We start from the raw sequence: 12745 nt of genomic DNA on the forward strand, positions 1-12745 counted from the left end.
CGTGAATTCTTCAGGTCCCTGGATGATTATCTGCAAATGCCGATTAAGACAGATGTCCTTTTGAAAGTGTGAAAGACAGATGATTTTATGTAGATCTGCTCCTCTACCACATTTTGCCTGTAACCCAGCCCTGCTGCTTGCTTTACCTCACATCTAACCTGGCTTTCTCACCCTGCTAGAAGATGTTGCTTCTGTTCCCAAAGTTTTCTACACTGTTTCCAGTCGTCTTCTTATTCTTAAAATAAACCTGCATGAAAATGGGCAGTATACTGGGCTGCCTTGCTCTGAAATTAACAGGCACATGCACACACAGAACTCAGGCATCCTGCATTGCAACCCATAGTACACAAATTATCTATAACGTAGTGTCTTCTACAGCCAACCTACTGTAAAAGCCAAAAACCCCTTCAACAGGCAGTACTGCAAAAGACCAGTACTGTTTTTTTCTGAAAAAACATTCTAAATTAATCGAGAGTACAGAAATACAATAATATTTCCAAAATTGTGTAAGCTCATATTAAAAAATAATTCAAGTCAAGCTGAGACAGTAAGTTCTTCCACCTCACCCTCTGAGGTAGCAGTTCAGTTTTCTTATCATCTGGGAATGCAAAAAAAAAAAAAAAGAAATTCTTAGAAAGCTACACAAACTGGGGGGTACAGGGTGGGGAGGTGTCTTTTTATCCCAGTAAAGAAAAAAAATCACTACATTTAGTAGCAGACAAATGCAGCCACACATGGAATTAATTTAAGACAAAAAGAATGCGTAACTGCTTCTTAGACTGTACAAGGCACGCTCATGAAACACAGTTCATAAGAAATTTAGTGTATTTCCAAAAAAAGAAAATATCAAAATAGAATAGAAAAACCATAGAACAGGCCAGGCTAGGAAATGTGTGGGATGAACCACACAACTCCACTCTGTACTTTTAGACATGCAGACGCAACTCAAAATGCACCTCTGTAAGCAAAACACTACATTTGAAGTGTTTTACTGTAAGTGAAAAAAGAAGCAAACCCAGAAGTCATTTAATTCTAGTTAATTACTACTATAAAGTAAAATGCTCAAAAAATAAAACACAACGTTGCAACCAGTATTTGTGCCGTTTCCTTTCTTTTTATTTCAGAAAGGCTGCTATAAACAGCAGCCCTTTATGCACACTGAAAGCCTAGCAGCTAGGCAAAATGACAGTGCACAAGATTACTCCCCCCCTCACAGAGAACAACTGAAAATCACAATGTAGATCTCTGTATCACTTTTGAAGATGCAATTGCATTTTATGAGTAATACGTTATTTAACAGACAGTGAAGCAAAGTCTCAGCCTCTAAAACACATCAACTAGAACATCAAGTTCTGAACCTTTTACTGAGGCAAAGGCTGTGGTACACCAGTTACTGCAGAAAACAAGCTGATGTGCACAAAGCCATCTATACTGACCGTACATACACGTATACCCTTAAATTGCCAAAAAAAAAAAAAATAAAGATATGCAACTCAGCTTTTAGGCCTTGCTAAGATAAGTTTCAGTTAACCTGAAGAATTCACATTTACCAGGGGCTGAGACTGCGCAGCAGCACTTATCAGAGATCAGTGGACACATGGTGGATTGCTCCCATGCAGCACCGTCATACATGCCCGAGATCTCCGTTGTAACAACACACCCAATGCCATACTATATCTCTGTCCAAAAGAAAAATGAGCACTCTGCTCTGGCAACACTTACCTTCTTGGATTTTTTTCGTAGTGTATAACCCCTGTACCAACCTAAGGAAAAAGAGGAAAAAGCATTAAGTCGTCCATTAATGTCACCTACCAGCTCTTCCCTCTCAGCTCAACAGCACCTTAACATGGTTTCTGATCATGCTTCGCCCCCGCCAACACCCATGCCTCACCTGAATTTAAATTCTTCACAGGATTAATATCCTGGCTAAAACTAGTCTTCTTGGAAGCTATAAAAGTCAGAGTGATGATAATCAAACTGATGGAGAAGTCTACATGACAGAGATGGCATTTTACATGATGTCTTTAATTGTCATTCATTTAATTTTAACTACTAATCTACCAACATAAACAAAACCAACTTAAGAGCATTAACTTTACAAAAATGTACTATTTTGGTTTGATTTTAAAACCTAAGTAAGTTCCACAAATGCAAGTTTCCAAATGTAGATCAGTCATTTGCCATCTCAGCAGAAAACAAGAACACTTTGGGATTTATGATTCACACGTCAAAATAGAAAAGCAAGGAGCCCCACAGCCCTAATTCAGCACAAGGCAGCAAACACCCACCCCACAGCAGCCCCAGTGCCAGACGATTATTCAGCCTGTGCCGTGCTCCTAGGCAGGTGCCCCTGCCTGGAAAACTGTATAATTTATTGTGCCCCCAGTTTATGACACATCTGTAAGCAATCACCTTTACAGCTCTTAGTGTTTCTCCAGCCATCCTGCTTCAGTGTAACCGGATAAGCAAAGCAAAAACAAAACCCTACAAACTATAGTCGTTTTGCCTTATGGAAGATGCTGTGCAAGAGAAAGCAGATGAGATCTTCTGTACATACTGCCTGCATTTCGGTGCTAGCTTGCTTGTATGCTTGCACTGGGGCTATTTTGTATTTCAGTTTGTCTGTGCTACGGCTCACTTGCTCCTTCCTGCTCAGCATGCCAGGGAGCAACCCTGGTGACCAGAGCTGCCCCTGCAGCTTTCGGAAGACAGTCTGGGTGCAATACCACCCTGCCAAGCCCTGAAAACCAGGGGTTTTACACAGCAAAGCATCCCTCTCCAGAGATCAGTGTCAGTGAGGATGGGAGTATCAGAAAGCAGGGGGGGGGGGGGGGGGGGAGGCAGGGGGCGGAACACCACACCCAAAAACCTACGGTCCCACTCCTGATAACAGCTAGGGCAGGAAGAAAGTTCACAGAAGACAACACATGACAATAAATTCATCATCTACACTCTGGGACTAAAAATACAAATTAAAGTCTCAAGCACACAGGATTTTTCTATCTGCTCTTGAGTAGTAAAAGGTAAAATGATTCATCATCTTCATATCGCATCAGAAGCCAATCCTCTGTGATCACCTGGGGATAGTTAGTACTATCCTCTTTAATCTGGTGTCTACAACCATCACAGTTCACTTCCCTACAGATGCTGCAGCGGCCTCAGGTCTGACATTTCCGTTGCTTTCAGAGGAATACCAACAAAAACTATTGATGAAACACCCATGCACAGTGTCTAGCTTGGGTGCAAAGGTGGCAAAGCATTTCTGCTTGCACTTACTCCACTGGCTGAAATCTGTGCACAGACATGTACATATTCAAGTTCTAAATTCCTTCACTTCCATATGAATAAACCAACATATTGAAGTTCTGGAGTCTAAACTGATGAACACCACAACACTGATCAAATACACTGTACAAACTGAAGAACATACAGTCGTATTATCTCTGCCATTTACTTCTCCCATCCCATCTTCTGTGCTGGCTCCTCACCACTGAATCTCTGCTTTCTGAAGCTCTGCAACAAGCAGGAAGATCTTCAAGAGACAGCAGGTAAGAAAGGAGCCAAAGTCTGCCTTGGAGAACTGGTTGCACTCTTGCTCACTACAGAGGTCCTTAATGCAGCCAGGCAAGTCCAACCGGGCTCTTCACCAGCAGCCACCACCTAAATGAAGTTGTTGCTGGTTATTTAGCCCATGGGGAGCCCAATTTTCAAAGTGAGCTACCTCTCACTGATTGAACCGGAGGCACTGAGTCTTGCCACGAACACACACGTATAAAGGCAACATCATTGAAATACATGAAGTCATCTCTAACTAGCTAACCCAAACCATAAGGACTCTTCAGTTTCTTAGTTCCCCATCTGTAAGATGAGGGCTGCTCTCCTCCACATACAGACAGGCACTGCAAAAAAACCAACTCCCTCACAAACATGAATTAAAGAAATTAAGGTCACAAAACTATGATTTTTCTTCAATGCACAAACAGTTTGTTGTCAGACACTGGCCAAGGAAAAAAACAATATAGCCGCTGCTTTAGGTGAGTGGTATTTAGTCCTCTGCACTAAAAAAAAGCAAGAGGTAGAGGGATCTATGAGCATGAGTGATTGTTAATGACATTCAGAAGGTATCCTGACACACCTAACCCACCTATGCTGTGGCCCTGCCTAATTGTAGTTCTTGATTTTGTAACCTCAGCAGTTTTGGAGATCATGGGGGGAAAGAAAAAAAAAAAGAAAGGTCCAAAGCCTGAGGGCAGAGAATGCAACTACCTGATGCCAGACACTTCCCTGGAGCACACAGCACAGAGCTCCAGATCCTCCTCACTCTATTCATGGCCAATTTGGTTTCAGACAAAACGCCAGTGAAAGGAAACAGGCTGAAGCCGGAAATATTTTCCTAAAGTGGCCAGGGCTTTTAAGTGATTTATTGATGTGTTACAGGTTTCCAGCCTCACCCTTAACAATTATGGGATACAACGGTTGGAAATATGCATCCACATAAATGCCCAACTAAGAAAAGGGACCAATGAAATACTTGTGTCTCTATGAAAACTGCAAAAGATACTAAAAAATTTGCATTTGTTTGTCTTGAATGATGCATTATTTACTACACAGTTACCCAGATAAGGTATTTGTTGCATTTAATTAGAAAAAAAAAATCCCCAAAAATACCTGCAGCCAACAAATAAATGTTCCCACAGCATCAAGAATAACTTATTCGAAAATAATTAATTGGGAACTCAAAATGCCTTCCCACAGCAGCACCGAAATTAACTGCTGTTCAAACACACAAGCCTGGTTTTGAGACTTATTTACTGTTATATTTAACAGCTATTCACCTTAATTAGCCACAGTTATTGATCGTATGTTCTGTTCGCCCATTCCACCAAACAACATAAAGAAACAGAGCTAAGACAATAAAAATCTGGAAAGCACTAATTTAAAACGTGGCAAATACTTGTTTTGGGGTATCTGCTATGAAGTGCATTCCTTCTCTCCTGCAAGATGAAAGATATTTATGAAGTCATATGGCTTTGCTGTCTGGCTTTTCCTGTAAAGGCTCACATTAAAAGGAGCGAGAGGAAGTTTCCTAAATGAAAAATAAAATTGTCTGCAATTCTACCCAAAAGAAAAAAATTAATTTGACTTTCTACATCAATTACTCTAGAAAGTAGCTTCACTTTTGCTTTGGTACCTGGAAGAACAGAAACTTTAAGATTTAACAGTAAAATGCGCACATTCATTTCCAATCTCTTAACTCCTATAAAAAATATAGGCTGTTTACAACAAGCCTGCAACTTTACAGGATCTGCATATTGCATTATTTGGACTAACTTTTTCCTGTGTTCCAGAGCAGGGGGAAAGAGTTTTCTGCAATGAAATTTTAAAAGACTATAATGTTTTAGTAATAAAAACAAATTCCAGAATAGGTTCTACATACAGGTAAAAAAAAAATAATAATCTTTTAAACACGTAAGCAAAGTCCATCTTAGCAATGTATTCCAGTACATGATAGCAACATGATAACCTACAGACACCTATCAGTTCTTAAAAAAGGTCTTCTAGACTACACATACGAGACCAAGCCACCCCAGCTTCTCAGCTTCTTTCATCTGCAGAGAGAAGAGTCTTTCAACTGAGCAAGGATTTGCCATAAGCTTTTCTAGACAAAGACGACTCAGGGGGTGGGGACAAACCAAAAAAAACAACTACAATCTACCACTTCAAAGCCCATGGACATATAAGAGTCTTTAAAAGTACCCCTCACTTTATAATTACTGCAGAAAATTATTGCAGAATAGTAACAATTCTGGAGTAGGAAGTCAAGAGCAGAATGCATAATACAGGAGATATCAATGGAAGACGACTACTTTTTTCCCTGCAATCTTAAATACAGGGAAAAGGGTAGACCTTTGAGAAGCAGAATCGCAGATCCTTAGCAAAAAGGCATGACTGACTCTTCAAATGACTTTTCTGTCCCATTCTCCTATTATTAGGGGACTTTTCTTCAGACTGACCCATCCCACTGCAGCCTAACGCAACCCTGACATGGACAGGACTGATGGCAGGGAAGCTCCCAGATGTACACCTGGGTGTTTGTGCATACAGTACAAAACCTCCTGGGACACAGTCTACAGAAATTTTGCATAGAGGAACTTGGAGATCTGAAAGGCCAAATAATTACCTAATACTGGCAGCTCTGTGAACAAGAGAGAAGAATTATGGCATCTGACTTCCCATCACAGCAGGTACATAACGAGCAATCATTGCATAAAATGTTTGGAAGAACACTAACTTATTTGCATTTCTTTTAAAATGAACTCATCCCATGTGCTTGAGGCCTAACAAACATGCAAGTGTGAAGGTCTTTCTATTATTGAAGTCCAGGGGAAAAGTGCGTCGTTCCATCACCCCACTTAGTTGGCAGCAGTCATCATTCGATGTGGTTTCACATACCCTATTCAGGATTCAGTTTCTCCCACATGCATTAAAAAGAACTATTTTTATAAAAGTACAAAGCTGCACAATATTTAAACCATTCAATTTGCATTTAAAATGTTTGCATTATTAGATTTTTATTAAAGCACATAATGTCAAATAACAGAAAGATTACTTTGGTTCAAGTCAAACTTAGCATTGCAGCAGCAAGCTGAACTCTAAGAAAATGCTAGCCTAGGAACAGAAAGAAAAATAATTTGCACAGTGATGAGTAGAGCTTGTTACTTTTGTTGAAACAGCATTATTTGTTTCAGTAAATGTAACAATAAAAAAATCCTATTAAGTCAGTTTCTAAAACAAATTTATCACACAGATGTATCAAAAGATCAATGTCTAGAGGAACAAACAAATTAAATCAATATATTTAAGTAAATCACATTTTCCCAGGACAAAAAGTATTACAATATTTTAAACAAAGACAGTTTAGTTATATGTTACTTATACCTTTCCAAACGGCAGCATGCCATAAAATTTCAAGTCAAGGGTGTAACAAAAGAGCTGTATTTTGCTTGGCTCAGTACTGGATTAAGCAAGACCCAAAAAGCATTATGACAGTTTTCACATTCTGCTGATTATCAAATGCAACATGCAAATTCCCTTTTACATGGATCAAGGAGGAAAGATTTTGGTACACATAATGTTTCTATACCTTCATATCAAAACAAGCAAAGCATCTGAAAAGCCTAAAAGCAGTCCACAGCACTGTAACACATGTACCCATATTATGGGAGAAATATAAATAATTTAGGACCCAGGTGACTTTCAAATTCAGATTAAACTTCTTTTAGCCGCAGGCTCTTTTGTATTACCCAAGAGTATCCAAAGAGCATCTATCATTTCTATAACGTAGGGTAATTGCTACAATAGTTCCATAAAAATAAAGCTGTGCAAAACATCCATCTTCCATAGAAAAGGAAATGGTTATTCACCGTTATCGACCACACGTGTCTTCATTCACACATAGCATTGGTTAATTCTGTGTTCATTAGAAATAAGGTGTTTGGTCCTTTGGCAAGAAACTAAGTAATTAATCACCTGATAACACGAGAAGGTCAAAAACAAAAAAGAAATGCAATTGCAAAACCAATGTTTTTAAATGTAACTTTTGCCAGCTTACCTTCATATGTTTCTAGTATGTGCACAGTGTCACCTATTTGTAAAGAAAGTTCATCTGGTCCCCTCGCATCATAGTTGTAGAGAGCTAGAGAAAGGAAACACTGCTATTAGCACACGCAAAACAACATAACTTCCAGGATTTTCGTTTCTCCACATAATTGGTTTTACTACTCACTTGCCGTTTTCAACCTTTTCGTAAAAAAAAAATAAAATAATTGTAAAAATTTGGGCAAGTCCTTTAATCCATTAACATTCCCCTTGTAACAAATCTCAAAAAGCAACAAGTATACTTTCTGAACATAGTCCCTCACTCTGTTTATAATGCTTTCCTTCTTCATAACACCACATTCAAATAATCTTTTGTTGTATTTGCCTGTCTTCCAGCACTTTGTGTCAATTTTATGCAGTTCCGTAATGAACTGCACTGTCTGTTACTGTCAGCTCAACATACAGAAAGCCTACAAAGTGTCTTCAGAAAACTCAAATTACCACCACTAATATTAAAGAATGATTTCTCGGTCACTTCATTAATTTACTGCAAACACACTATATTTAGAAACAACAGGATTTCAGAATTACTGAGTGCCAGAAGTAATGGTATCAACCCATCTGTGTTCATGGGAAAGATTAGTCCTATCCCCCATTCTATAGTATTATAGTCAAGTTATCATACTTTACTCATTAGCAAGCCCTGACAGCATCCACAGCCTGCACTACCACAACCTGAAAATTCACCAAATGTATCGGTTTTCACAAATATTTCTGAGTGGCTCCAGACACAAGCAGGGTGAGGAGTGACAATATAGTGAAAACCATTTCCCTTTCCAGTGCCGAATTCAGAAAAAGCCTGGAGTTCTACCATCCAGTATAAGTAGCAGGAGGCGCAACATAGAAGAGATCTGATGGACCCTTGCATCAGACACAGCTGGTGTCAATACTGGAGACCTAAAACAGGGAAGAAAGGATTCTGGACCAAGAGAAAATTCTCAGATTGGTTTAGATGCACCTAAATAGCAAACCTCACAGCTGTGTATATTCCAAAAGTGACTTCATTGTAGGTCATGAGTTCCAGCTCAACCCTTGAAGAGTCTGCTTGTCATTGTCCCCCAGACCAGTGGTCAGCTTCCACCCACGTTCACCTTCCTTGAGGGAGCACTGAACGAACACCTTCAGCTGGCAATGAAGTCAACTGCAAAACAAAGAGTGCTGGAAGCAGCTCCTGCCTCATGGCCATGAATGCCCAGACTGCCTGTGCTCGGCCAGACTTCACTCCTGGCCAAGGAGTAACTTCGGAGAGAACAAAAATCTGTTTGCTTTGAAAAAAACAGTAGCCAGGTATATACTACCAGAGATAATTCAAATGGAAAAGATGTGTTACCCCACTCACTGATGAAGTTACATCATCACCAATAAATAGAAACCACGGGGGGGGGGGGGGGGGGGGGGGGGGGGGGAGTGAGTTGTTTTTTAAATGATTGGCTGACAAGAAAGCAGAACTTTTGAGAACTGCCATCTTCAGAAGACAAACTACAACCAAAAAAAAAAAAAAACAAAAAACCCCCAGTCATTTAAAGATCTCACTACCCTTCCCAAAAGGAAATCTGGAAGCTCTGAGATTAGCAATGTCCAGAAATTTATCTGACAAATAACACTGCAAACTATGTTTTGTTGGAAAAATATATTAATAAACTGAAAACCAAAAGTGTTACGACTCCTAAACTTCATTTTTATATTTCATATGGAGCAAACTGTAAGAAACAAAATCTTCCAAGACGAAGTAGCATCCTCATGATCAAAGACAGTAATTCGAGTACTTCACAAGACTGACGTCAATGAACTATAATCAAGGTGGACCCATAAAGGATTCTGCATCTGTAGTTACTCCCTCCAATGAGGTTACCAAGTTCAAAGGCATTTTATATACTATTCTTAACTAATGAAATGGCAAAAGTAGTCTTCCTCCTTCACCATGAGGAGCTAGGCTTCTCATCTTTACATTTTGAATACATAAAGGGCTGTGCTTCTTTGAGTATAGAATGCAGTGTCAAAGGATAGCTTTTTAAAAACATCAGAGACTCAACATTTCTTATTATTTGTCATAACTCTTCGGGGAGTGGAAGTATTTCTAGAATATGATTGTTACCTCAAAACTTTCTACCACCCCTCAGATATCCACTTGCTTTCCTTTCTATATTAGCTCCACGGCCAGGGCTGGTGTGCAGCACTGGTCACAAGCACTCCAGTGGGGACACTCTGAAGAGGAAGACCTGGGTGAGTTACAGGAAACCTTCACTGTTCAGACCAAAAGAGTTCACAGGACATTAACACCACATGCCACACTCATTACAGGTCACAAAGCACTTCCAAAAACCCTCAAACTGACCCAGCTAAAGGCCAAAAGCCACAGTTTAAAGGCAATGAGACATCCGACCCAGAAAGCACCCTCACTTATCAACCCAGTTTTCTCCTGTTCCGGAGGAGTCCTAAGCAGCAAGCTAGAGCCTGTATTACACACAAGATGAACAACATAAGTTCCATTGATAAGAACTGGTAACTGGAGAAAAATACTTTCCTCAAATCTGATAATCTGTTTAGCCCCAAGTAGAGATGCAAGCAACACGTAAGTGGGCAAGTGAGGAGGTCTAATCCCACCACAAGGACTGGGCACAGTGCCTGGCGCTGCCTCCAACCATGGTCATCACCTCATTTTCAACCCCCAGGACTTACTATTTATTCTCACCAGAATTCATCGAATTCCAGCTTACAACTCTAAGAACAACGAATACATGACGGGTTGCCTTGTTCCTTTTCTCTGTGCTACTCCTCTTGCTTGACAGACTACAGAAGTAAATAAATATATCTGAGTGCAAAAATGAAAAAAATAAAGAAAAAGCAATTTGGAAGAGAAAACAGTATACAGTGTAAGATTATAAGCAGAGGAAAGGACATTTCAGAGTAAAAAGAATAAAGGTCAAGTGCATTGCAGAGACTAGTATCAACAGTATTTAAATTAAGGCTTTAGAAAGTAATATGGTTTTCTTGACATCAAAACAAGCCAAACTAGCTATTCCTGTTTTAATGTTTTTGTTAACTTTTTCATTATTAAAGAGATAAACCCTCCCTCCTTGGTATCTGGCACAGAATATTTTAAAACCATAATTGCTATTCTGCAGGAGAAGAGGGTTTTGTGAAAAACACGTTAACAAATATCAACATTTTAGACTGCTCTGAGCAGAGGGATGTTAACAATGGTGAATACATGGCATGCAGGACAGTCTGCTCGATAACACTCATTAGAAATGTTTTCAGTTCAGTTTTAGCACATACCAGGGAAGACAAAGTTACACAGTCAATACTAACTCCTCCAAACCTTGGGTGGCTGGAGTTCAACACCTAACTGCATCCTTCGGGTATTTACTTAGATCCCTTTGATGCTCACACCTGTCACTAGAGCCGAGAGGACCCGTATGTGCTCAACACATCTGAAAATGAATCCAACTGAAGTCTCCCAGCTTTGGGACCCGGATGAGCAATCTCGCTGCCTCGTACCAGACATTCCAAGGAGGAAAAATTCACATTATGACAGATTAGAAACAGTCCTGTACTCAATTCACACTTCAGCTTAGCTTAGCATTTCTCAAACATTTAAATGGAATAACACTAAGAATCAAAGGCAGCTATTAATAAAAGACATTAAAATTTACATCCAAGGGTGTTAACTGGTGTCTGTCATAACAAGGAGAGTCACACAACAGGAGCTTCACTCTAATGACCAATTCTTTCAACAGAAGACGACAAACAGCCATCAAGTGGTAATCACTGCCCACAACAGCTCCCACTGACATGAACTGAGTGAGGAGCAACGGCCATGGAGGGAAGACTTACCTTTAAAAATATACGTGTGTGAAAAATATATCTACAAAACAAAACAAACAAAAAGCCATTTAAAAAAAAAAAAAAGAGAGAAAGAGAAATCACGTTTTTGGCTTGCAGCAGCATTGACAGATCATGAAGCAAACAACCAAAATAACTATAAAGTGCATTCCACCTCTATGATTACAAAACAAGGCTCGAACTACACTGCATACTCCTGTGTAAGCTAGCAGGTAACTCCCTCTAAGGGTACTTTTTATGTAGAGTGACATCAAAAGATGTTATGACAGATAAAATGTTTGACTGGAGCAAACAAGGCTTTAATTAAAGGGAAAGACAAAATTTAGAGGAATAAAGCATGAAACGGGCATGCTTATATTTTGTCTGATCAACTGTATTCTGAGTCACCACTTTAAATATTTAAAAGCCTGAAGTTAAAAAAAATAAAATATGAAGTTATAACTGAAGTAAGTTTTTCTTAATTTGGAAAATCCAGTTCTCAGTGTGACAGATTCTCAGCTTGGAGACCTCTAAGCTGAACGAAGCATTAGGAATATTTACACTAGTTAATGTCAGGCCTCCCCATCATACTTGAACTGACAATCAAAGCTCACTGTTTTGGCAAAGAAGTTATGCAGCCCAGTAAGTTAGAAAAACCTTTGCTACAATGTACAAGCAGGATAAAAACCACAGTTCCTCAAGCATCAAAAGGTTTATGACTACGACCTAGCCAGTGCAAGTTAACCTCATGGTTAACACTAATACAGCATCCTGATGCTCTTCATCCATGCACAGATACTACTTTTTATCCTCTCTAATAAACTTCAACTGCAGAGGCACAGCTAAGCTTCTCTATTGCAACCAAATACTTTCATCCCTTATCATTTAGAAGAGTGCTATTTACAGCGCGTTTTCTCCTTATGGGATACATCTGTGATAGAGGTAACTTAAGAGACCATGCAGAAGAGATACCAGTCACTGGAGCTTAGGAAAGATGCTGCTTTCTGAGCTGCAAACACGCTGCCTTTTCACAGAAGGTATACAGGAGTGAGCTCAGGCTCCTGCAACCCACCGCTGCTTCCTTCAGCCTGCTCTACAACCTGCACTACAGAGGAACTACCAGGTTCCTCCAGGCCAGTATACAGCCGTCAGCTTTAAATGAGCAAGGAAGTCACCTGTAAAGGTGACCTCCTTCCAGAAGAGGACTGCCCTCCCTGCAGAAGACCCTTGAGAAGATAAAGGAGGCAGTTGCTCTCTGATG

At 39.7% G+C, this 12745-nt stretch overlaps 1 protein-coding gene across 2 annotated transcripts in view; it reads right to left on the reverse strand.

The window, feature by feature from the left end:
* DOCK1 (dedicator of cytokinesis 1) overlaps positions 1–12745 on the reverse strand; it is a 317964-nt gene that overhangs the window by 287895 nt on the left and 17324 nt on the right. For both annotated transcript variants that reach the window (XM_080403104.1, XM_080403103.1), the window contains exons 2-3: positions 7613–7696; positions 1723–1763 (exon numbers count right to left, since the gene is read on the reverse strand). In XM_080403104.1, the coding sequence (XP_080259230.1) occupies positions 1723–1763; positions 7613–7696 (125 nt within the window). The remainder of the gene's footprint in view (positions 1–1722; positions 1764–7612; positions 7697–12745) is intronic.

Source organism: Falco punctatus, assembly GCF_963210335.1.
Source record: "Falco punctatus genome assembly, chromosome: 9".
NCBI lineage: Eukaryota > Metazoa > Chordata > Aves > Falconiformes > Falconidae > Falco > Falco punctatus.